The sequence below is a fragment of the Protopterus annectens genome, chromosome 10.part0, assembly GCF_019279795.1.
Source record: "Protopterus annectens isolate FY-2018-M chromosome 10.part0, PAN1.0, whole genome shotgun sequence".
Taxonomy (NCBI): Eukaryota; Metazoa; Chordata; order Ceratodontiformes; family Protopteridae; genus Protopterus; species Protopterus annectens.
In genome coordinates, this window is record NC_056744.1 from 672780949 (window position 1) to 672803919 (window position 22971).

The following is a 22971-nucleotide window of genomic DNA, read 5'->3' on the forward strand; positions in this document are numbered from 1 at the left end:
TTTACAAAGCACTACAAACTAGATTCCTTGTCCATGTCTAGAGCGGGGTTTGCCGGGGCTGTTCTAAGAAGGCTCCTGGACTCTCCTCCTTCCTCCTCCCATTCAGTACAAGGTATTGCAGTCTGCCCATACAGCTAAGGCTATTGTAGCAGTGGTCTAATTATGAATGTACTACAGTTGTGTGGATATACTTACCATAGCTCTTCATGTTTAAATGACCAATTCTGTCGTAGCGGTTCTCTCCATTCCCCTTATTTTGGTATGTTTACTAACACTGACCTCATTCAGGGCCATAACCTCCCTGTCTCATTTGACAAGAAAGCTCTGAGGGGACTGATGCCCAAACTGTTGCTTTTCTTCAGCTCGCTTGAGCCGATAATGGTTTGGGCATGTGAAAGGAGCATTTAAACTTTGGAAACTATCCAGCTTTTACATCTTATGCATAGTATAACCTATATAACTAAGGCGACTGCTGCAGTGATCATTTAAACATCTACACTTATTTACTGTGCTTTCTGCCTTAAGCATGCTTTCTTTTTGCCAACAAATATCTGTAATCAAACCTGGAAAAACTAGTTATATTTTCCAATGTGTACAAAACAAGATCTAATATTCAAAGATTTTTACTGAGACTAAAGGAAGCTTCCACGTTTGAAATGGGTTTCCTGCTCTGAATATTGTAATGCAGCTGATGAGTAACAGATGATTTTATTAGGCTTGACACTAACCTCCAACTGGCGATTTATATAAACAAAGTGGACATCAAACCAAAAATAATGGATTGCCCGAGAATGTTTTAAAACCTGATACCCTAGGAACAGGACCTCCCAACCACAATACAGTCGATTTCCCAATAATGAAGGGCAGTACTGCACTCAGAAAATGATCTCTGCATTTGCTTTCAGCAGAGTTTTTTATATAGTAATGAAGGATCTTTTTGTTCACTTCATCTTCATGCTACATTTTAGAAAAAGTATTCCTTTTTTTTTACTTATTGTGAAACATTTCAGTTATTGCACTTTTAGAAACTGCTAAATAATAGTGACTGTGTAAATGACTGTGTGTGAGAGAGAGACAGTGTGTGTTTGTGTGTGTGTGTGTGTGTGTGTGTGTGTGTGTGTGTGTGTGTGTGTGTGTGTGTGTGTGTGTGTGTGTGCGCATGCACACGTCTTACTGGTTAGTATGCACCTATGAGGTTTGGGAAACTGTCTGTGTGGTGTATGTGTATTTCTGAGTGTCTGTACACCTATGAATACATGTTTTAATCTAATGGCAGAAAGCAACAGTTAACATTTCAGTGACATTCTGCTTTATGTTTTATCACACAGAGTACATATTTTAACAATACACTGCTACATAAGCACTCTTCTGAAAAACCCAAACTGTACTTCTCTGAATGTGAAGTGTCAGAAGGGATCTGTGACATTCTGCACTGTATTATTATATAGCAATGGGGAAGTAGCATTCTGTATATTAAAATAACTCTGAAAGGCAGCAATTGGTACTGCAGTTCTTTTCTGTCTCATTTTGCAGCCTTGAAAGTATGCTTTGCATTTTAGGAGACAAAAATCAACTTTGCGAGTCAGTTCTGCCTCATTTAGTACTATAGCCAAACAATACATCTTAGGCTAGAGCTGCAAAACGGGGAGTTGTAATAGAATTGTGAGATTTTGCAAAAAGTCAAATCATGGCATTTGAAAACTATTTTGACAGCTTTCAAAATGGATCTCAAACCACAACAATGTATTAACAAGAATATACAGATGGTAAGCAGCTTTAGGGAGGTGTGGTTTGATTTTCTGAAAAGCCTGTTGTCTGTTTTCATTTCTTATGTGTATATGCAGGATATTAGCCCAGATGTTTGTGAAGTTTGATCATTTGTGTTATGGCATTCGAGATGGCCATTTTGTAAGCTTCTACAAGGCAATGACTAGAGAAAGTAAGCTATGTTTGATCTTTTACCTTGTGTATCTAATTTTGAATATTAACTTTTTCAGCTACACTCCATAAAAGTTATTACCAACTCGAAACAGCAGCTTACCAATTCCCTCAACAGATCACCATTTCTTCTGTTCAGCAAGAATACAGGACAATTCATTTTAAACTCAATAACAATTTAAACCACCCTAATAACCAAGGACAGAAAGCTATGAAACAACAAATCTGCTAAATAATAATAGATTGTCTAGCCAAGAATTCATCAAAAAAAGCAAACAATCAAGCAAAAGAAAAAGAGGAAAAGAATGAGAGATGATTGCAAAACACAAATATCCACCTCAAATACAAATAATAAATATTACTGCTGCTAATCAGTGTAGATATAAATCATGAACAAAATTAAATAAAATCCAATTACAATATTCAAAACCTTTAGCCAAGAATCCACCTCCCTTGTTCCTGCAACAGAAAACTCTACAGCTGTTAAGGCTTGGTTTTAATAAATTGCACACTGTTCTTTAACAAAACCAAATTCACAACTGTAAAATCAGACTAGATGGAGTAAACATTATGCTTTGTTCTGCAACACCTGAAGTACATCATCATTTCCCAGCTTGAAAGCTTCCTAGGGAGTTCACCTAGTAAGGTTCACCTAGTAAGGTTCAGTGACGAATCATCCTATTTCTTTAAAGGGGCCATGGAGTTCGTGATCTCATTATGTTTTAACCACTCAGTTCTATGTGTCCGTTGTCACTTCAGCAAATGACTCGTACATTTATATGATGCACATCCTACCCAAATTCTAATCCAGACTTGGTTACACTACAGTAGACCAAATATATTGCTGTCTGAGAAGCTGTGTGGACTTCTACAAAACCTACCATGAGGGTAATAATCACTCCAGAATTACAATAAATTATTTTCTCCCACTTTTACTAATTCCCAGAAGTTTAAATGACGCTTATTTCTTGAAACCCAGTACAATATCCTGCAGTTTATGATTCAATATAGACAACTTTAAGTTCAAGGTCAGGTACTTCTATTCAATATCACTGGATCTGCACAAATAATGTTTTATTTACTTATTCATTCTTTGCTGACCAGGTTAGTGCTACTAGGCTGGTAACCATTTTGCAGGGGAGAGAGAAAGTGGTATTTCTACTACTACAGGAAATTTGGTCAGGGTACTGGAAAACTTAATCCACCCTGTTTTTTTTTTTTTTTTTTTTTTTTGGATAGGTGCCATGGGATCTTTTACATCCACCTGTGCTACCACCAACACATGAGGACGAGTCTTTGGGTTCAAGCCTCAACCAAATGATGATATACCGAGGAGTACAACACCCTCCTAATACTGCACCGTAGTGTCAGCTATCCAATCATTTGGAGTGGGAATTGAACCCACAGCCTTTTGATCTTCCAGCATCAAGGGCAACTGTGCAGCCGCTCATCCATCAGCTTTTCCACAAAACTAATATAGCTGCCATCTCCTCAATTTCAAAAATGCCTCATATCCATGAAAAACTGAGCTACAACCAGGTTTCCAGTTCTTCAAGTTTAAATCACAGCTAATGCAGTGATGTTCACTGCCATCTGGGTAGCATTCTGAGCCTGATCTTTCACTTTTTCTATACAGCTGCTCTTAACTTGTGGCACTCGGGCATCACTAATGTCAAAATTGGACAAACAAATATCCATGTCTTCCTTGATAACATGCAGCTCTAAATGCACTCTTCTCCTCCTTTCACAGACTCTAGCATAAAAGTCACAGTGTGTGATATAAAAGCATATGAATTGCATAGTATCATAATTACTTCTGCATCTTCATTCTCATTATGAAAATCATAGCTGCCCTATAATCATCCTTTAGAAGTTGTCATTTCTAAAGTATTTTTTCACCACTTATGTTGTCGTAACAGCTGATAGTTCAGTCATTCCAGACTATATTGCTGCCAATTAAAAGCTCTAATTAAATAAGCATCTGTTTGGATTACAGAAATGTTTACAATGGAGTGTCAGTCTAGTTTGTCATTCTTTGCTGTATGCAGTATGGAAATGTTTATGGCTCCCCTATACTCATTTTCACTGCCAGTCTTAGCAGCCCTTATAACCCTTTCTAAGAACATGAGCTGCAATATTAAGAAATCTGACTTGTATCTAATTCATGATATGGAATAAAGAAAACCAGTTTAGAATCTCAGACCATTACATACTTATCTGGGGGTAAGTACACATCTTCTTCTTCCACAGCAGCAGTGGATGATGGAAGGTCACAACAGGTAGTTTGCAATGATGAAGATGATGGCACTGCAAGAGAAGAGGTAAACCAGTAAGTAAACCATATGTTCTCCAACAAATTTCTTACGCAGATAGGAATTTGGTCATAGACTGTAAATAATTTGTCCACAGAAGATCAATTTAATAAAATGCAACTAAAATCTGCATACAAAATGTTGCATTAGTTCTTTGTAGGTTTTAAGCTATCTGTAAAATAATTGTCTTGTCACTGCTGAAAGATAACAGGGATAACAATATACCCAGCATTACTATGAAAATCAAGTATTTCCTTTACAATAGTGCTTCTCTTAAAGATGAAGTCACTGTCTTTATCAGTAGAACAGGCCTTTTTTTGATATACTGTCACCTGTCCTCAGTAAATGTACTGTTTTTGTCATTCTCCTGAAGCAGTCACACATTAACAAATGGAAATAAATAAATACACTTCCTATCATTCTTGAGACATATTGCTCTAAAATGAGCAAAGCAATCCAGAAGTAATTTAATATCGAAGAACCAGATATTTGCAACATTTTTTATTTAGGTTTGATTTGATGTCGGTTTGTCCAAAACTGTACTAAGTTCTCACTACTTTTTTTTTTCTCAGTCCAGGAGAAGTAAATAAGCAATGAATGCCAGATCGGTCTTCTCCAGTTTTGGTGTCTGAGTCTACAGCTGCCGACCATAATCCTAATACATACCTGTTTCATGATCTATATGTTAGATTAAAAGGATATGAAAGATGGGGGGAGGAAAATTTATTATATTTATTTAATGATATTTGTTTACTGGAAAAGTCCAACTGGGTAATAAATGCCCATTTTCAGCAGAGACCTGGAGAGAAAAAAGCTCCAGAGTTAAATAATATCAAATAAAACACTAACACAAATGTAATTAAAAAAACATAAATTCATACAGTTTGACAGTGGAATATATAAGATACAACAAAGCATGAGGTGCCACCACTGATATAAAAAATAAAAAATGACAATTAAATATGACAATCAGCATATAAAAAATTATTAGACTATAGTCTATGTTAAAACATAAAAAATATACAAGTCCACCCGAACAGTGGTGAGAGGGCAGGTGTTGAAAGATATAGATAGACAGTATGATGATATGTTAAGTTGGTAAGAATGTGAAGTATTTGTTAATACAGATCACACAGGTGAGGTGCATGGAGTTATTGAGAAATTGTGTTCTTTGGTGTCAGAGTTGGACTTAAAAATTAAAGACCTAGCATAACTTTCCTCTGATTTCTCAGAAGTATGGACCCCTTGGTTTACTTTTGTACTAGAGCACCATTATTATTTGGAACCACTGCTCCTTACCAGAACCAAGTAGGGGGACATACGTCGTGCCCCATCCTTTTAAATTTTCCTCAGTTATGCTGTTAACCAAGGGCTCAGCATATTCCCACTCAATAAATAGCCCAGCAATATAATTAAGCTCTAGATCAAGGTCATCAAAACTGGAGAGGTCATACAAGCAATAAGAACCGTTTGCCCTTTTACAATATTTCTCTTCTGATGGAAGGGGTGATTACTACTATAATGTACACAGGTAATAGCAAAATTATCTTTCCTATAAAGAACAGATTTAAATCTACCATTGTCCATATCCTTAACCAATTTTACATTCAAATAATTCTCTTCATGTATTCCTATGTTATAAGTGAAGTTCAAAAATTCAGTTGTATGGTTATTTTCTAACTCATCCCTTGAGCCATTCTAGATGATAAAAATATCATCCAGGAAGTACAAATAAACAGACATCTTTGAAAAATAAGTTGAGCTAAATGCAAAATTCTGCTCCCAGTATAATAAAACCAAACTGGAAAAGAGGGGAGCACATGCTGCTCCCATGGCAAAAAAGAAAAAAGAAAAAACAGAAAAGTACAATTGTAAAACTAGGTAGGATTCAGACCAAGTGGGGCGGGTTATCTAGAGGTGAAAGAGATGGTAGTGAAAAAGATGCAAAAACTAAGGGACAGGAAATGGAGAGGAGAGTATGGGGAAAACAAGCGTTCCTAGGGGACCTATCAATGGCGGGCAAAGGTTGGGTTGCTGATGCCCTTACTATAAGCGAGAAACACCAGGTTCAGAGCTTAATACCTGGAGTTCACAGCTAAATAGGTTAATACAAAATGAACTGCACAATTAACATGCATATGTTGTTTGGAGTGGCTTTCTTATAAGGTAGTGGTGGGTCCAAATAGCTGGAGTAGCTGTTGGTCAGCAGGGTTTCAGTTGTCCTGAGGTTAATGCTCTGGGGCAGGAGGCCAGAGAATTATATAAAGGGCGGGTGAGTACATGCTTACACACAAGGGACACCTAGCAGAAGGGGATAACTGCAGTTTTTACTGACTTTGTTAAACTTTTATGTGGATGGTAAAGCATATGCTCACATTTTGTCTTTAATGTTTAGAAGGGAACTGAATGGTAAACAGAAGTAACTAAGTAAAACAATTCCTGTTCTTACTGTATAAAATCTTTCCTGATATAAACTGCATAGTATATTGTAAAACAATTTTGTATAATGTGCAGATAGGGGTATTTTATATGTGGAGGTGGGTCTTAACTGTTGCATGTGTTAAGTACTAAAGTGAACAAGTACCATTTTTTGCTTGTAAATATTGAGTATAATTGCTATAGTACAATAAGAGAAGGAGGACTGAACAGAAGTTTGATTTAATATGAAGCTGTGATCTTGGGCTGTTGAAGTGGGGATGTGAAAGTGTACTAATTATATTATATGTAGAACTAAGATGATAATTACCTTGTTTTTACAAGGGTGTATATGTCTATATCAAAGCCCTTGGCTAAAGCTAAAAACATTTTTTGTAAATAAATAGGCTTGAAAAATAAGACAAAATGATGAAAACCATAAAAAATGTTAAGCATCTTGCAGCAGAGAAGCTATTACCTTGCTTTTCCATTAGAAAATGCTCTCAATGACAAATATGTCTGCAAATTAAGGTAGCTATTCAGAGGAATTCCATGCATTCTATTCTGAGTGAAACTTAGAAAGATTCCATCATGCATTTGCAAGTTGTTAGCTGTTTTTTTAGTTTTCACTGATGACTACTTTTACATGAAGACAAGCTGTCTGCAGGTGCAGGCAATTAATCTTGAGATCTAAGATCATTACTTGCTGAGGGAAATGCAAACTTTAAAGGTGTAATGACAAGCAATGCAGTGAAAATTAAAGTTTGAAATTATGGGACATGAATAAGGAATAGCAGGACTCTCCAGCAGCCTTAATACTTTAGTGAACTTTTTTAAAGGGCACAAAGTTTATGTTCCTGAAAGCATACAAGCTGCTTTTCACATCTAGCAGTGTTAAGAAAAGAACAGACAGCAATCAGTGTAAGTCTGAACATGGGCTGCCTGTAACATGTCCTTTTATATGGGTAACCTTAATTTTAGATTAGATTACATGCTAACATATTGCTATACTCCCTCAACACTACTGTCCTAACAGAAACCTGGCTTGAAGCTAGACATACATGACAATGTAATCTTACCTCCAGGTTATAATATACATAGGTTGGACAGGACTAGTAAATGTGGAGGAGGAGGAGCCATTGTCTACAAAGCAAATCTCAAACTAGAACTCTTAGAACCATTCAAACAAATAGTGGGAGGATGACATAATGGCTAAGGTGTTTACCTTACAAACACAAGGTGCATGGTTTGATTCTCACATGGGATAATTGGCTAGGCTTAAAATGGCCCACAAGGGTAGTTAGCCTAGGACTAATCTATGAACCCATGAAATATATGCTAAAGTCACAATAAACCCCAACAAATATTTAATCATCATAGGTATTTACATTCAACCAGCTAATAACGTTACATCAATTGAGGAAATATTCCATTACACATCACTAACATTCCCACAAGAAACCATAATTATGGATGACTTTAATGCTGACTGGAAAACATACAACACTAATAACCCCACTAACTTCATCAACCTGCATGGCTTTAGACAACTCATGCAAGCCCCAACTACAACTGACAAATCCACAAATAGGCAAGCCACTCTTGACTGGATCCTAACCAATAAAATTCCTCAAACCTCACATTTTGGCCATCTCCCAGACAGTATCAGTGACCACCTCCCAACATACTTACTAAGGCAATAAACTCATCCCCCAAAAACATCCCATCTAGACAAATTCAGAACAAAAAAAAAAAATGACTTCAAACTTGAGACATTTAACTCCCTCCTATGCACTTACAATTGGACCCCAATCAAAACAGTGCCCCTACATACTGCAGTAGAGTACTTTAACTCTACTTTCCTTAACATTCTAAACAAACTAGCCCCATGAAGAACCACAGGAATTGCAGCATATTATGCACCATGGCTAAAATGAAAAAACAAAAACCTACTTAAACAAAGGGACAAAGCCTGGACACAATGGCACACTAACAAAACCCAAGCCACCTCGACCACTACCATAATCTTATAAATAAAGCTAAAATCAAAATAAAGGTAGACAAAAAAAAAAAAAAAACTACTACACTGAGATCCAGGGAAAACCCCATAACAATCCACAAAGATTCTGGTATGCCCTAAAAAAAACTCCCCAACAGCTACCTCTAGTCAAGACAGCATAGCTACACAATTCAATACATTACTACATCAATGCTTACACTTACTAAAAAACACTGCAACTCCCCATCAACTATCCCAACCCTTACAATGGAAAATAATGGTACCTTCCACTTTATGCCTGTTCCAACTAACACCATAAAAAATCTACTTGGCAAACTTAACTCAACCTCTCTAACAGCAGATACTTTATCATCAGAATACCTTAAGCTTGCAGCACGTCATAGCATACCCTCTCTCAATGCTGTTCAAATGTTCTATCTCAGAACATGACTCACACCTCTGGAAAGTATCATATCACCCCACTTCACAAAGGTGGGAACTCTACCGAAATCTCTAATTACAGACTCGTATGGCAATTTTATCTGCACTAGCCAAAATCCTACAAAAATGCATCCATACACAGCTTTTGAGCTATCTCTTAAAAACTTAACAGTCATACAACATGGTTTCCACCCCTACCACAGTACCACAACTGCTCTCCTAAACTTCACAAACACCATTAACCATTACAGAAATGATGGCAAAATGGTATCTTCTATCTCCTTAGCTCTCTCTAAAGCATTTAACACCGCATCTCACCAGAAACTCCTTACCAAGTTAGCCTCTCTCAGACTTAGTCACTCTACTCTTGCTTGCTGATCCAATGAGCAGTGAAATGGCAAATAAGCTCTCTTCTCTTTTACCTGTATCCATGGGGTACCTCGGGGCTTAATCCTGGGTTCCCTTCCATTTACTGTTTTTACCAACAAGCTACACTCTGCTATCCATCTTGCCACCATCATTCAGTATGTAGATGAGGCTACACTCATCAGTGCTGAATCGAACTTACAACAACTCAAAGTAAAAATGCAACAAACTTTTCAGCTGTTGAATCTTGGCTATCAGATTTACAACTAATACTCAATTAAAACAAAACTAAGCTCATACTCTTCCATTCTGGTAAAACACCTGATTCCTCCACCTCATTTAAAACACACTCATTAGACAATGCTACTATATCAGCTGTGCCACATACCAAACTACTAGGTGTAACAATTGATAACAACTTGAAATTTGGCATACACCTAGCACAAGCCATTAAAAAGACATATATAAAACGTGCCTCTCTTAAACCTTTCCTCATTACCTTTACTAGACTTCAAATAGCCAGCACCCAGCTGCTCTCTACCTAATTATATGCCTGTCCTATTTTCACTAATTTAAGAAAGACTGAATTAAAACCTAAGGCCTGCTATAATAAAACTGCAGTTTGCAATAACATCTCTGTAAAGAACCCATCACTGCCTGTCATTGCAACTAAACTGGCTAGAACTTCCCCAACAACTAACATATACCCAAACTCGCTATCACACACAAACTCACTCACCAACAAGACAAAATCCCTGCCCTCCAACAAATGCTCCAACCCCACATTAACACCCGAGTCCTCCATTCCTCAAACAAATCCCTCGTACACATTACCAAACCTAAAAATAAGGTTGGTGACTCTCTTTACTCAAACTATATCTCCAAACTTTGGAATAACCTCCCTCAATCTATCCTAACAAAAACTAACTTATCTAACTTCAAGAAGCAAGTCTAAGACCACTTGAGCAAAAACTGGTTGTGTTCTTGTTACACTGCTGGCTAAACCGTACAACTTTTTCCCTTTTTTACCTTCCACTTTTCTATATAAACAGTCCTTACTAGCAATAGCAAACCTACATAGGTATACTCTTATTCTCTGACACAAAACCCTATTTATCCTCCTATTCCCCCTCCTTACATTAACACATGACCCGGGAGTCATTAATGGATGACTTTAAAAGACCTTCTTTTGAAGTTGCATTTTATCTTTACAGACAAATGGCTAATTTTAGATCATGTATACAAAATGCAAACACTGCTTGGTAGGACAGCATCATAGTTACTTGTCTGTAAAGAGACACAGGATCTTTTATAAAATGCATGTCCTGATGAAGAATAAAAATAATCTTGGACCTAATCATTCACGATAAATTTGGCCCAGGAGTGGGATACTAAAATTATTAGGTTGTAGATGTTAGGAATTTCACATTCAGGGTCTCCCATCATCTTAACAAAATGTAGTGCATCCAAGGAAAAGAAACACTGGTCTCTATGCTTTTAATGCAAAAAAATGTATATATTCCTTTATGACATCTGCTATTGATTTTTAAATATTAAAACTGTATTTTTATCAAGTACATCAATCCCTGGAAGACCTCATAATATTAATACAATTATACTGCTTGGATGGATTAAGATGGCTATTCCAAAGGATGCTACAGACCTAGTAGCAGTTTGACATCTACTAGAATAAAGTCACTGATTTCATCATCCAAGCTGGGCCTTAATATAAAATTATGGGCAGTACATATTACCTCTACCATCTCCATTTGCTCCTCGGGCACCATGTTAAGCATCTAGATTATAAATGTGACAGGATTATTGTTCTATAGCTACACAGAAAGACTTCCTGATACACAGACAACTGCCATTCTTTAGTGATTAGAATCCATGCTGCGCCTGCATATAAAATTATGGGTAGGACATATTTCCTCTCCCATCTCCATTTGATCCTCAGGTACCATGCTGAGCAATCTAAAATATAACTACGACAGGATTATTGTTCTGTAGCTACACAGTAAGACTTTGGGATACACAGCCAACTGCCATTCTTCACTGATTAGAATGCTGTAGCCTAAAGCACCAAGATCGCACCATTAATAATAATTCATATATATTTATGACTGTATTGGGGCATTCATGTTTTCCTTTTGCATAACAGCACTGGTTATGAATTACTACAGACCACCCAAAAGGTCATGGACACTGACTAGATCCATGGTTTCAGCTCCACAGGCCCCTCATAAGGCAGTCATGACAGTCCAGTAGGCTTACTGTGGGGTTTTACTTCATCATACTCTGGCATTTCCTACCAAAATCCAGACCGTGCATCAAATTATAACATGCAGCTTCTAGACCGTAGTATGTGACACAACTCACTGAATGAAAAAATTAAATATGTGAAACTACTTTAGCCACAGTACACAGTGACAGGAAGCAAGTAGGATCACAAGGTGCCAAGACTCCCAAGCACCTCCTTCCATGTAGAAAGTTGATTCCACTGATACTGACACTGTTTAAATATCTTTGACACTGCATAGTCTAGCAGAAAGAATTTACTTCAAGCAATTACTTCCCTCTTCTCCAAGACTGAGAAACCTTGGAGTGAGAAGTATCTAGCAAAGGTGTACAGACCTTCACATTACAATGCAGACAGTATTACATCCACTCAAAAATTGCAACTGCTATCTCAGGAAGTTTCACTTCCCATTTAAAACACAGTTCTGTACTAAGATTTCAGATTGGCAGCCTTTCATTACTTTGCTTTGTGAAAGCTTTGTGGTCATTGACTTGTGGTTTGGCAGGTGGTACTAAAAGATGAAGTGACTATCATATGTCTGCTCTCATTTTCATGCAGGTGCTTCCATAGAACAGGGACAATCACTGTAGCCCAGTTTCAAATAAACATGGGCACTTCATGAAATTTCTTGAATTATAAACAGTTAGCTTTGGCACATACATTTTAATAGGCATAAACATTCTCCTATACAGGCTAAGGCTGAACTTCACTACCACACATCTCAGGTTATTGTCTCCTCTGCCTGTCTAGACATATTTAAAATCAGCATTAGCTACTCATCGTGAAGCAAATATTGTGTGCGTCACTGTAAAGCATCCTTGAAGCTATGCAGTTGAATAGTAACAGTGTCATAGCAAGATGCATCAAAAGTTAGTCTGTTAGGAATACATTCCTTGTCTAACAAACTCCTTTGGCTCCTTGAAGATATATCTGCAGTACCCTTACTTCCATGCAAAACAATCAATCAGTTAGTGTGTCATTGCAAAGTGCTTCTGGAAACCTTGTGTTCATTCATCAGTCCTAAATATGAAATTATTTTAGCATTCTGAAGCCTAGGTCCCCTAACTCAGAAAAAACACAATTCAGTGTAATTCTGAAGATATTTTTTGTCAGGTTTAGGCTTTGAAAAATTCATCCCCTCTGCTTCAGGTACATCAATAGCCTTCTGCAACCCATGCTGTTGGATACTCCATTCTCCAGAACAACCCTTTTAGCCGTAGTCTACATTATCCCACTTCAGCAAAATAATTTTTTTTAGGTATATGTACCCAGAATTCCTTGAGTTCTTGGTCTGCTGCCAAACAAAAGGTGCAGAGAACAACTCAGAAAATTAAACAAAGCAGAAAGTGGATCTCAAATGCCAAAATCGTATATTCTTTAATGTACAATAAATAAATAATGGGAAAGCTTTTGGGACACTTCCCTTCCTCAATGCTTAATACACAACACAAACAATTCATCTTTTTATACAAATCACATATATTTACTTATTTTATTTATTTATTTTACATTTGTTAACCGGGATGGTCCGACTGGGACAGTGCCCATTTCCAGCAGAGGCCCGGGGAGAAAAGCTCCAGCTTAAGCTTACATACAAAGTTATCACATCAAGTAATAGACATTATAGACAAAAGAATGTTAACACATTTAAAGGATAAAAATTTTAAAACAAAAATATATACATAGTATCAAATAGAACAAGACTTTAAACACTTGAATACAGACAAATATATGGTTGAACTTATATATGTGGAGGAACATAACATTAGCTAGGAAATTAAGTAGGTAGCACAGTTAGTAATACTTCCATGGTGAGAGTTGCAACTAACAATGTAACTACTTACAGAAAAGTGTTGTTAGAAGGGATAATATTAACAGAATTAGTACGTACTGCCAACTTGTATAAGTAGTGCTAAGTTAATAATTAACATTGAGTGTTACATGTGCAAAGCCAAGATTCAAATAAGTGTCTTTTGAGAGATATTTTGAAATGATTAAGATTACTTATGGATTTCATACTATGCAGAAGGGTATTACAATTTTTGGCAACAAAGTTAGTGTAAAGAGAGTTGCCTGCTGTATTGGATACTTTGGTTACTTGGAGTAAGTCTTTGTTAGATGATCGAAGATTATGAATGTCAGAATAGGGTTGCAGAAGATTTCTTTAGGGGAGGTATGTTGTCAGGAGATTGTGCATTATTTTGTGAGCCATTATTAATATAGCAATAACCCACGCCTGGGTGTGGGCAATGCTGGATTTACCCACCGTTGGTGTGGTTTGGTCACAAGGGCGAACACCTTCCACAACTGTCTGGTATTCTGCGGCAGTTCTGAAGTACTGCACATGCGTATGCTTACACACTACATCAGAGCTATGGGCAAAAGCAGCGGAGAATCAAGATCTCCATTGCTTTTTACACACTGTCTCACTACATTAAAGGAGTTTAACATAGCGAGACAGCTTTAAAAAAAGAAATGGAGAATCTCTGTTGCTTTTTTTAAAGCTGTCTCGCTATGTTAAACCCATTTAACATAGAGAGACACCTTTAAAAAAAGCAACGGAGATAGGAAGATCTCCGTTACTTTTTTTGAAGCTGTCTCGCTATGTTAAACTTGTTTAACAAAGTGAGAGTGTGTAAAAAGCAACGGAGATCTTGCGTTCTCCATTGCTGTAAAAAAACAGAGTTATACTAATGGAAAACGTCTGGGCGACCTGACCTTTTTCCATTACTGTAAACATCAATGGGAGAGATATACTGTCACTGCCAGGGCCTTCCAGCTGAAAGAAAAAGAGTCCACCTTCCAGTGGGTGGTATACTCTTGAGCAGAATTTCTTCAGTTGGTGGTTGAGTGGGGAGGCGAAGGTCTATCTCTCTGGCATTCCCCCATTTCTTTGTTATGGTTTTGAAGGACATCTCTGATTTACAACGTGCACGCTGACCAATCAGTGTGCACATTTTGGAATATTAATAGGGGGTCGTTGTATAATTGGTTATAGCTCATAACAAGAAGTAGTTCCAACCAAGAAAGATTTTTTGAGGCATTGACAGTGATGGGTTGAATGTGTGGAATCTGTTGCAAATTTGGCAATCTTATTGTAACATGATTCTAATATACTTAGTTCTGACTTTTTGAGGTTGGTAAGTATGGGGGATGCATAATATAAGAGTGAGGAGAGAAGGTGTGTTCTAGCTATGGCTATTCTTGCAGCGTCTGTTAAGAATTTTGTGTGTCTATACACTGTTCCCATTTTCTTGTGAACCTTTTTGATTGTGTTAGAAATGTGTATGTCAAATTTTAGTCGGTTGTCAATTATGACGCTTAATAGTTTTGTTTGGGAATCTGGGAAAATCCTAGTATTATTACTGGCAGTGATATAAAAGTTAGCTGGATGAAATATTATAAGTTTAGTTTTATTAGGTTTGAGAATGAGTTGTGAGTTTGCTAGCCACGTTTCAATATCAGAGAAGGCTTTTTGTGTGACAGTAAAAAGTTGACTTATTTTGGATGCTGCACATGAGGGTTGAATCATCTGCTTATTGTATAATAGATGCTTAACTGGAGGTAGTAGTAAGATCATTTATGAATATGATGAAAAGGAGGGGCCTTAGGATTGAACCCTGAGGGAGTCCCAAGTGTAACAGAAAGGAGTGGGGATAGATCTTGCTTTCATTTCACAGCTTGCTGGCGGCTAGGTAGATAACTTTGAAACCAGTTAACAGCATCAGGGTTGATATTAAGATTATTCAGAGTGGACAGTAACTTAGGATGGGAAACTGTATCGAATGCTTTAGACATGTCCAAAAAGACTGAAGACACTATTTTGCCATCATCCTTGAATTTGTTTATAGTAGCACACAAGTACCACACGAAGAGGATCCTAGGCATTAAACACGTGTCCTACATGGACAGACTCAAAAGACTCTAGCTATTCTTTGTCTCATATCGCCTACTTAGAGGTGATCTCTGCTTGACTTACAAAGCCATGTCCAACCCAGCTCTGTTAGAAATGCTACATCTAAAGAAATCCAAATCCCTCCACACCACACGCTCCAGATACCTCAACCTCATTACCACAATCAACAGAACATGCCAGAGGGACAGGTTCCTCACCAAGAGACTGCCCATGCTCTGGAATAGACTTCCCATACATGTCAAGCATAGCACTTCGCTGTCCTTCTTCAAGAGAAGTCTTGGTGAGTGGATGGGTAATAGAAAGTTCATCCCAGGGATCACTTCAGTGGCTCTACTTGATAGAGGCAATAGGAACTAACATTGGGCAGCATGATGCCAGGGCACTTCTGTGGGCTAGGCTTGTAAAGGCCCCAGGGCCATTAGTCTAGTACACACCTATGAAACTATTAGTGAAATTTAGAAGAGCTGTAGTAGTGCTATGATATGGTCGAAATCCATGCTGTGACGATGAGAGGAGATTATTGTTTAGAAGGTGTTTAGGAAGTTGAAAGTAACTACATCATTCCAGAATTTTAGAAAGTGGTGAAAGTATAACAATGGGCTGATAGTTTGTTAGTTCTGTTGAATTGCCTCCTTTGTGTAATGGGGTAATATATGCAATTTTCCAAATAGCTGGGACATACTGTTCTGTTATAGAGTGGTTTATAAGTATTGACACAGGGAAGGCAATAACAGCTGCTGTTAATTTTAGATATTCTGCTGGCAAGTTATCTGCTGCCATTTAAGTGGGTTTCAACTTCTTTAATAGTTTTGCAATAGTTTGTTTTGGGACTATCTGAAATGACAATGCATCTACAAATTTGCATGGGTTGTTGGGTGCTGGCATTGTGAGAGACTTTCTATTATTAGTCAGTGCTAAAACTAAGTTAAATTGTTCAGCAATATTTTTTGCGTTATCAGGTAAGTTGGGGGGGGTTGTGGTTTGGCCAGGATTAAATATGTTATTGACTGTGTTACAGAATTTGTGTGGATTAATTCTGTATTCCCATTGTAAATTAGAATAGTAGTATTGTTTGCCTAGTTTCATTTGGTGTTTGGCACTGTTTCTAAGTTGCTTGTAAATTAAATGGTTTTGGAGGGATTTATTTTTTAGCCCAGGTTTGCTATGCTTTGTCCCTTTGTTTTAGGAGGATACAGGTCTCATAGGTTAACCATGGTGTGTAGTTGGCTTTGACTCGAACTATTCTTGGAGGTGCAAATCTGTTTAGAATAGTAAGAAAGGTGTCACTGAAGTGTTGCACAGCACCATCTAAGGGCAGTTGCTTAAGAGGTGTCCAGTCTATTTTTTTCAAGAATATTAAGTAGAATCAGTAAGTTAAAAATTTTCTTATTATGAACTTGGCATAAGTTGATTAGTTTAGTAGGGTTACTGTTATTTCTCAATAAGTAGGTTCCAAAATGGTCACTTAAGTGATTTGTGAGACACCCTGCTATTCGGTAATACTGGGGTTTTAGTTAAGAATCAGTTCAAAATAGATTGCTTATCTGTTTTCTTGTCAATTCTAGTTGGGTGAGAAATCATTTGAGTGAAAGCCTAAAGGTTTAGGTAATTTTGAGGACTGTCAGAGTTGCATGTCATCCAGGAGAATGATTTTGACTGTACTGGAATTGTTTCCTGGAGGGATGCAGATGGCTATTATATACATATGTTTGTTCCAGTTTAGTTATAATCTGGTTAGGAGTAGCTCTGCATTATTAATGTTAGTAATACTTATGTTTACAGGTTGTAAGTTGAGTGTGTTCTTAAAGAGAATTGCTATACTACCTCCCTTTTTTTATATTCTATCAGCTCTTACAATACTGTAACCAGGTGGAGTTATTTCTATGTCTGGTATATGTGGCTTCAACCAGGTTTCAGTAAGGATTGTAATGTCTGGGCTGTAAGAGAATTGCTATACTACCTCCCTTTTTTTCTATTCTATCAGCTCTTACAATATTGTAACCAGGTGGAGTTATTTCTATGTCTGGTATATGTGGCTTCAACCAGGTTTCAGTAAGGATGGTAATGTCTGGGCTGTAAAGGGAGAGGGTCGCATGGTCACATGGCTTCAAAACCAATAAATACAAAAGTTGGTTCACTGTCAAAATTACAGTAATAGTAGAAGTATGATTATTCAAATAGTACTTTATGATATAAAAACAGTCACCAAATGTAAATCAGCAGCAACTAAACAATACCTAAAAGTATATACATAAAATATATATATATATATATATATATATATATATATATAAAGAATATATGATTTTGGTGTCTGAGGACTGGTTTCTGCCTCGTTTTGCTGCTGAGCATGTTTTTACCACTGATCTCATTTAATGAGCCCTATCCTTGGAGAGTGTGTGTTAACTCAGAAAATTAGCCTGTCTTTATTGCATAGAGGGATAAAGCTCTATGACCCAAGGTCAAACAGTGCCTAAGGCAGTGAAGAGTGAGAGTGAGCATCCATCACAAAACTGCAACTCCTGGATACGGGGAAGAGATTGGCATCTTCCATTTAGCTAATCACTACTGTACAAGCCTCTTGCACTGTATGAAACTTGCTAAGCCTTACAATATGGGCTTGAAAATCTCAGGTGGATAAGAAAGCCTTCATTAGCATGTGTGGAAGGATGTACACAAATGCTGGGAGTGTAGGATGTCCCACATTGGCACAGTGTCTCACATCACTCACAAGAAATTAGCTTAGGCCCTTTACTGAAAAGGTCTAATTACTGGGATATCAGTGAGGGGACATATCTCTCCCCAGCTGTCTGGATGGTAGCACCTCCAGCTGGCTCTTGCCTCTATTCTAGGAATACCCAGTAAAAGGAAACAAATGAATTTAAGATTGATAGGCAGGGACTCAATGGTTGGCAGTCACAGAGGTAAACAAGATAAAGGGAAGATCAGAAAATCAGTTTGTTAGATTAGAACAATTCCTTATGCACACTGATTGTCAGAACACCTAATAATCTGTTCTACATCCATTGAAATTCATGTCTACAGTATATCATTTTATTTGTAAGTCACCACTCCCCATCAGGCAAAGAATGGTTTGGTTCACTTGAAAATACAACTCTACTTTTCATATTTACAATTACTTACAGTCTAATGTTAATGTCTCAACATATACAAACTTCTTCAAATTGACCTTTTTCTAAGTCATAGCAGTCTGAGAATACTCTTTACTCAAAACTGCATATTTTTTTCAGCCTGACCAATTCACCTTCTACATCTGATACAATATAAGGTACTAATCGTTGGATAAATTCTGGACTATTATCTTGTTCTAGATAACTTCTTTTTGAGCATTTTTAATTTACTATTTCTTTTTGTAACTAGTTAAATATTTACTTGGTTTGACAAATAAGTGTTACATGCTTTCAATTGTTATGGATTAATTGTCATTTATAGCTGCCACTGTCAGTTTCTTAATCTTCTTCTTCTTCTTTTGGCTTTTTCCTGGTTAGGGGTCGCCACAGTGGATCACCTGTCCGCTCATGATTGGCAATGGAGTTTTACAGTGTCGAGTTGCCAGCCCGGCACCCAACCTTCCACAAAAGGCACACACATGCACGCACTCACACCTAGGGCCAATTTAGAGTGTCCAATCCACCTACAGCATGTCTTTGGGATGTGGGAGGAAACCAAGCACCCGGAGGAAACCCAAGCGACCACAGGGAGGACATGCAGACTCCACACAGAAGGCACCCCAGCTGAGGATCAAATGGAGAACCTTGTGCTGTGAGGTGGCAACACTAACCACTGCACCACTGTGGCCACCCACTGTCAGTTTCTTAATACAGTGCACCTTAGTCAATTCCGTACAACAAAAAAGTACAGTTGTGTACCTACCAAAAATGTAGATGTTCGAATGTATTCACTGTTGCAGTCATTACTCTTGGGTTATCCTGCTGGCAGGCTACCCACAGTCGGCCATAATTCCAAAGTCTAGGTCCTGCGTCAGTTGCTGTCGCCTCTTCCCTGACATCAGTGCGCCAGGGGTATAAAAGATGCAGCCGACGCCATTTTCTTCAGTTTTTGTTGCCCCAGATGTCAGGTACCCCAAATAGGCAGGCTGAAAAATATATCAATAAGAAATGCATACACAAAAATAACATTTCCTTCATCTACAAGCAAATACACCAAAACGGTTGTATAGGATAGAGAAATGCAGTTAAGTCCCAGCAAAGAGAAGGGGGATGGTGGGTGGGTAACCTGGACTGCAACAGTGAATACACTCAAACATCTACATTTATGGTAGGTACACAACTGTACTATGTTCATCGTGTTTCACTGTTGCAGTCATTACTCTTGGGTTGAATCCCAAAGCTGAGGAAGGGTGGCTGGGCTAAATAGGATTAGGAGAGGCTATGAGGCCCTGCAGAACTGCAGTGGCGAAACCTGCTCTGGACTTAGAGTAGAGAGGCAAGTGGTAGTGTTTTGTAAAGGTGTGCACTGAACTCCGAGTTGCAGCCTCTAAGATATCTTTGGTTGGTACTCCCCGGAGAAAGGCTGCTGAAGTGGCTGCTGCTCTGGTGGAATGAGGCCTAATGCCCTTAGGCACTGATTTGCCATGTTGAGAATAGCAGAAACGGATGCAATGGCCTATCCGTTTAGAAATAGTCTGTTTTGAGATAGCCTTTCCTTGTGATCCTGCAGCATATGACACAAAGTTGCTCAGTCCTTCTGAAAGCTTTAGTTCTGTCCAAGCAGAAGCGTAACTGCCTGTGTATGTCCAAGGAATGTAGAATTTTCTCACCCTTGTTCTGTGGATTTGGGTAAAAGGTAGGCAAGTGAATGGTTTGACTGAGGGCCACACTGGACACCACCTTAGGCATAAATGTAGGGTTTGTCCTCAGAGAAACCCTGTCTGGATAAAAAATGATGAAAGGTTCCAAAGCTATGAGTGCTTGTAACTCCGAGACTCGCCTTGCAGAGGTTATGGTTAGGAGAAGAGCTGTTTTCCAGGATAAGAATTTAATATTCGCTGTTGATGCTAGCTCAAAAGGAGGCAGTGTGAGTTTTTCCAAAACAAAATTGAGGTCCCAGGCCGGAATTGGTGCTCTCCTTGGAGGCCTAATGTTTTTGGCCCCTCTGAGGTACTGTCTTATTAAAGGATGAGAAAAGATAGGTGGTTCCATATTGTAATGTGCAGAAATGGCAGAGGCATGAATCTTAATTGATGAGAAAGAAAAGGCCTTTGTTCAGCATCTCAGTTAGGTATTGTAAAATCTGAGGAATGTTTGGTACAGACGTGTCAATGCCTTGTTCCTGGTTCCAAGCACAGAATCTCTTCCATTTCTCTGCATAAGATTTTCTGGTACTGGGCCTCCTGGCCACCAAGATAACATCCATAACAGCTTTTGAAAGAGGAGTGTTCTGAATATCTACATTATCCGCCATGCTGCCAGATTTAAGGTCCTGAGTTGGCTGTGCAGGATCTGATTGTTTTGTTGGGCCAGCAAATGACACGTTTGAGGCAATATCCATGCTGGACCTTGAGACTAGCTCTTTAGGATTGGGTTCCAGTGCTGGCGTGGCCAGTCTGGTGCAATCAGAATCATTTTTGGCTTCTCTTGTCTGACCTTCAGGAGTATTCTGGGAAGGAGAGGTAGTGGGGGAAAAGCATATACTGTTAGATTTTTTCCAGCAGAATGATAGGGCGCCCACTTTCCATGTTTGCTTGTGGTAAATCCTTGTGCAAAATCTCTGCAGTTGACAGTTGTGAGGGGAGGCAAATAGATCTATGTCTGGGCATCCCCATTTCCTTATTATCATCCTGAAGATTTGTGAATCCAGTTTCCATTCATGGGGATCCATGAGGTTTCTGCTTAGTTCATCTGCCAGAGTATTTGTTTTTCCTGGCAGGAATTGTGCTTGCAGGTGAACTTGAAAGGCCAATGCTGTGTCCCATAAGGTCATTGCTTGTCTGCAGAAGGGTTAGGAATGAGTACCTCCCTGCTTGTTTATGTACCACATGACCGTAGTGTTGTCTGTCTTTATCAGTAATTGTCCTGGATGAAGTAGGTCCTTGAAAGCTGTCAGGGCATTTTGAACAGCTAGCATCTCTTTTTGATTGATGTGAAGATGCATCTGGTTTTGCATCTGGTTTGCAGGCCATGTGCCCAGGATACATTTTCCTGCCATATGGGCCCCCCCAGGCATAATTTGATGCATCCGTTGTCGGAGTCTGTCTGGCTGTGGGTATACTGAATGGCAGACCCTTGTTGTGGTGACAGGCTACTGCCCACCATCGAAACTCCTGTTGCAGGCAGGGAATGAGTGAAATTACTGTTTCCAGGCTGTGGAAATGCTGAGTCCAAACACTTTTCAGATATCATTGTAGCTTCCTCACATGCAGTCTGGCATATGGAATTAGTAGAATGCAGGATGCCATGAAACCCAAGGCCTGCAGGATTTTCCTTGCAGATAAGTGGGTTTTTGTTGCCAATTTCTTGAAGTAAGTAGTCAGTTGTTTTTCCTTGTCTGCCGTGAGATAAGCCATCTGGGCAGTTGTATTTAAGCTTGCACCCAGGAATATTATCTCTTGAGAGGGCACTATTTTTGATTTCTTTTCATTTACTGTGTACCCTAGGCCAATTAGTAATCTTTTTACAAATGCCAGATGCATTAGGAGAGTGTCTTTGTTCTCTGCTTGAATTAGGCAGTCGTCCAAGTAGGGGTATATTTGAATTCCTTTTTGTCTGCAAAACACAATTACTGGTGCCAGGCATTTTGTAAAGACCCTGGGCGCAGTAGGTAAGCCAAAGGGCAGTGCAGAGAATTGGTAATGCATTGAGCCAGCTATGAATCTGAGGTATCTTCTGCAAGATTGTCTGATTGGGACATGCAGGTATGCCTCTTTTAGGTCCAGAGTTACTAGCCAAGCCCTCTTGCCCAGCATGGGTAGTAGCTGCTGAAGAGTCAACATCTTGAATTTTGGAACTTCCAGAAACGTATTTAGTGTAGACAGGCCCAGAATCGGTCTCCAGGTTTTGTCCTTCCTGGGTACTAGGAAAAGTCTGGAGTAAATTCCTTGCACTTGTTCTTGTTGTGGTACTTGCTGAATGGCCCTCATGTCCACGAGGGCTGTAATTTGTTTTTGTGCCTCTGCCCACTGATTGTGTAGCAGGTCTGGCATGCCCTTTGACATTGGTAGTGTGTGAAAATGGAACCTGTAGCCTTGGGACACTATGTTCAGAACCCATTTGTCTTGGGTAACCATTTGCCAATTTGATGAAAA

The 22971-nt window shown here is 38.5% G+C and overlaps 1 protein-coding gene across 3 annotated transcripts in view; it reads right to left on the reverse strand.

Annotated features, from left to right (window-relative positions):
* The window catches only part of FYB2 (FYN binding protein 2), a 1416888-nt gene that overhangs the window by 860091 nt on the left and 533826 nt on the right, over positions 1–22971 (reverse strand). For all 3 annotated transcript variants that reach the window (XM_044085512.1, XM_044085511.1, XM_044085513.1), the window contains exon 4: positions 4152–4245. In XM_044085512.1, coding sequence (XP_043941447.1) covers positions 4152–4245 — 94 coding nt within the window. The remainder of the gene's footprint in view (positions 1–4151; positions 4246–22971) is intronic.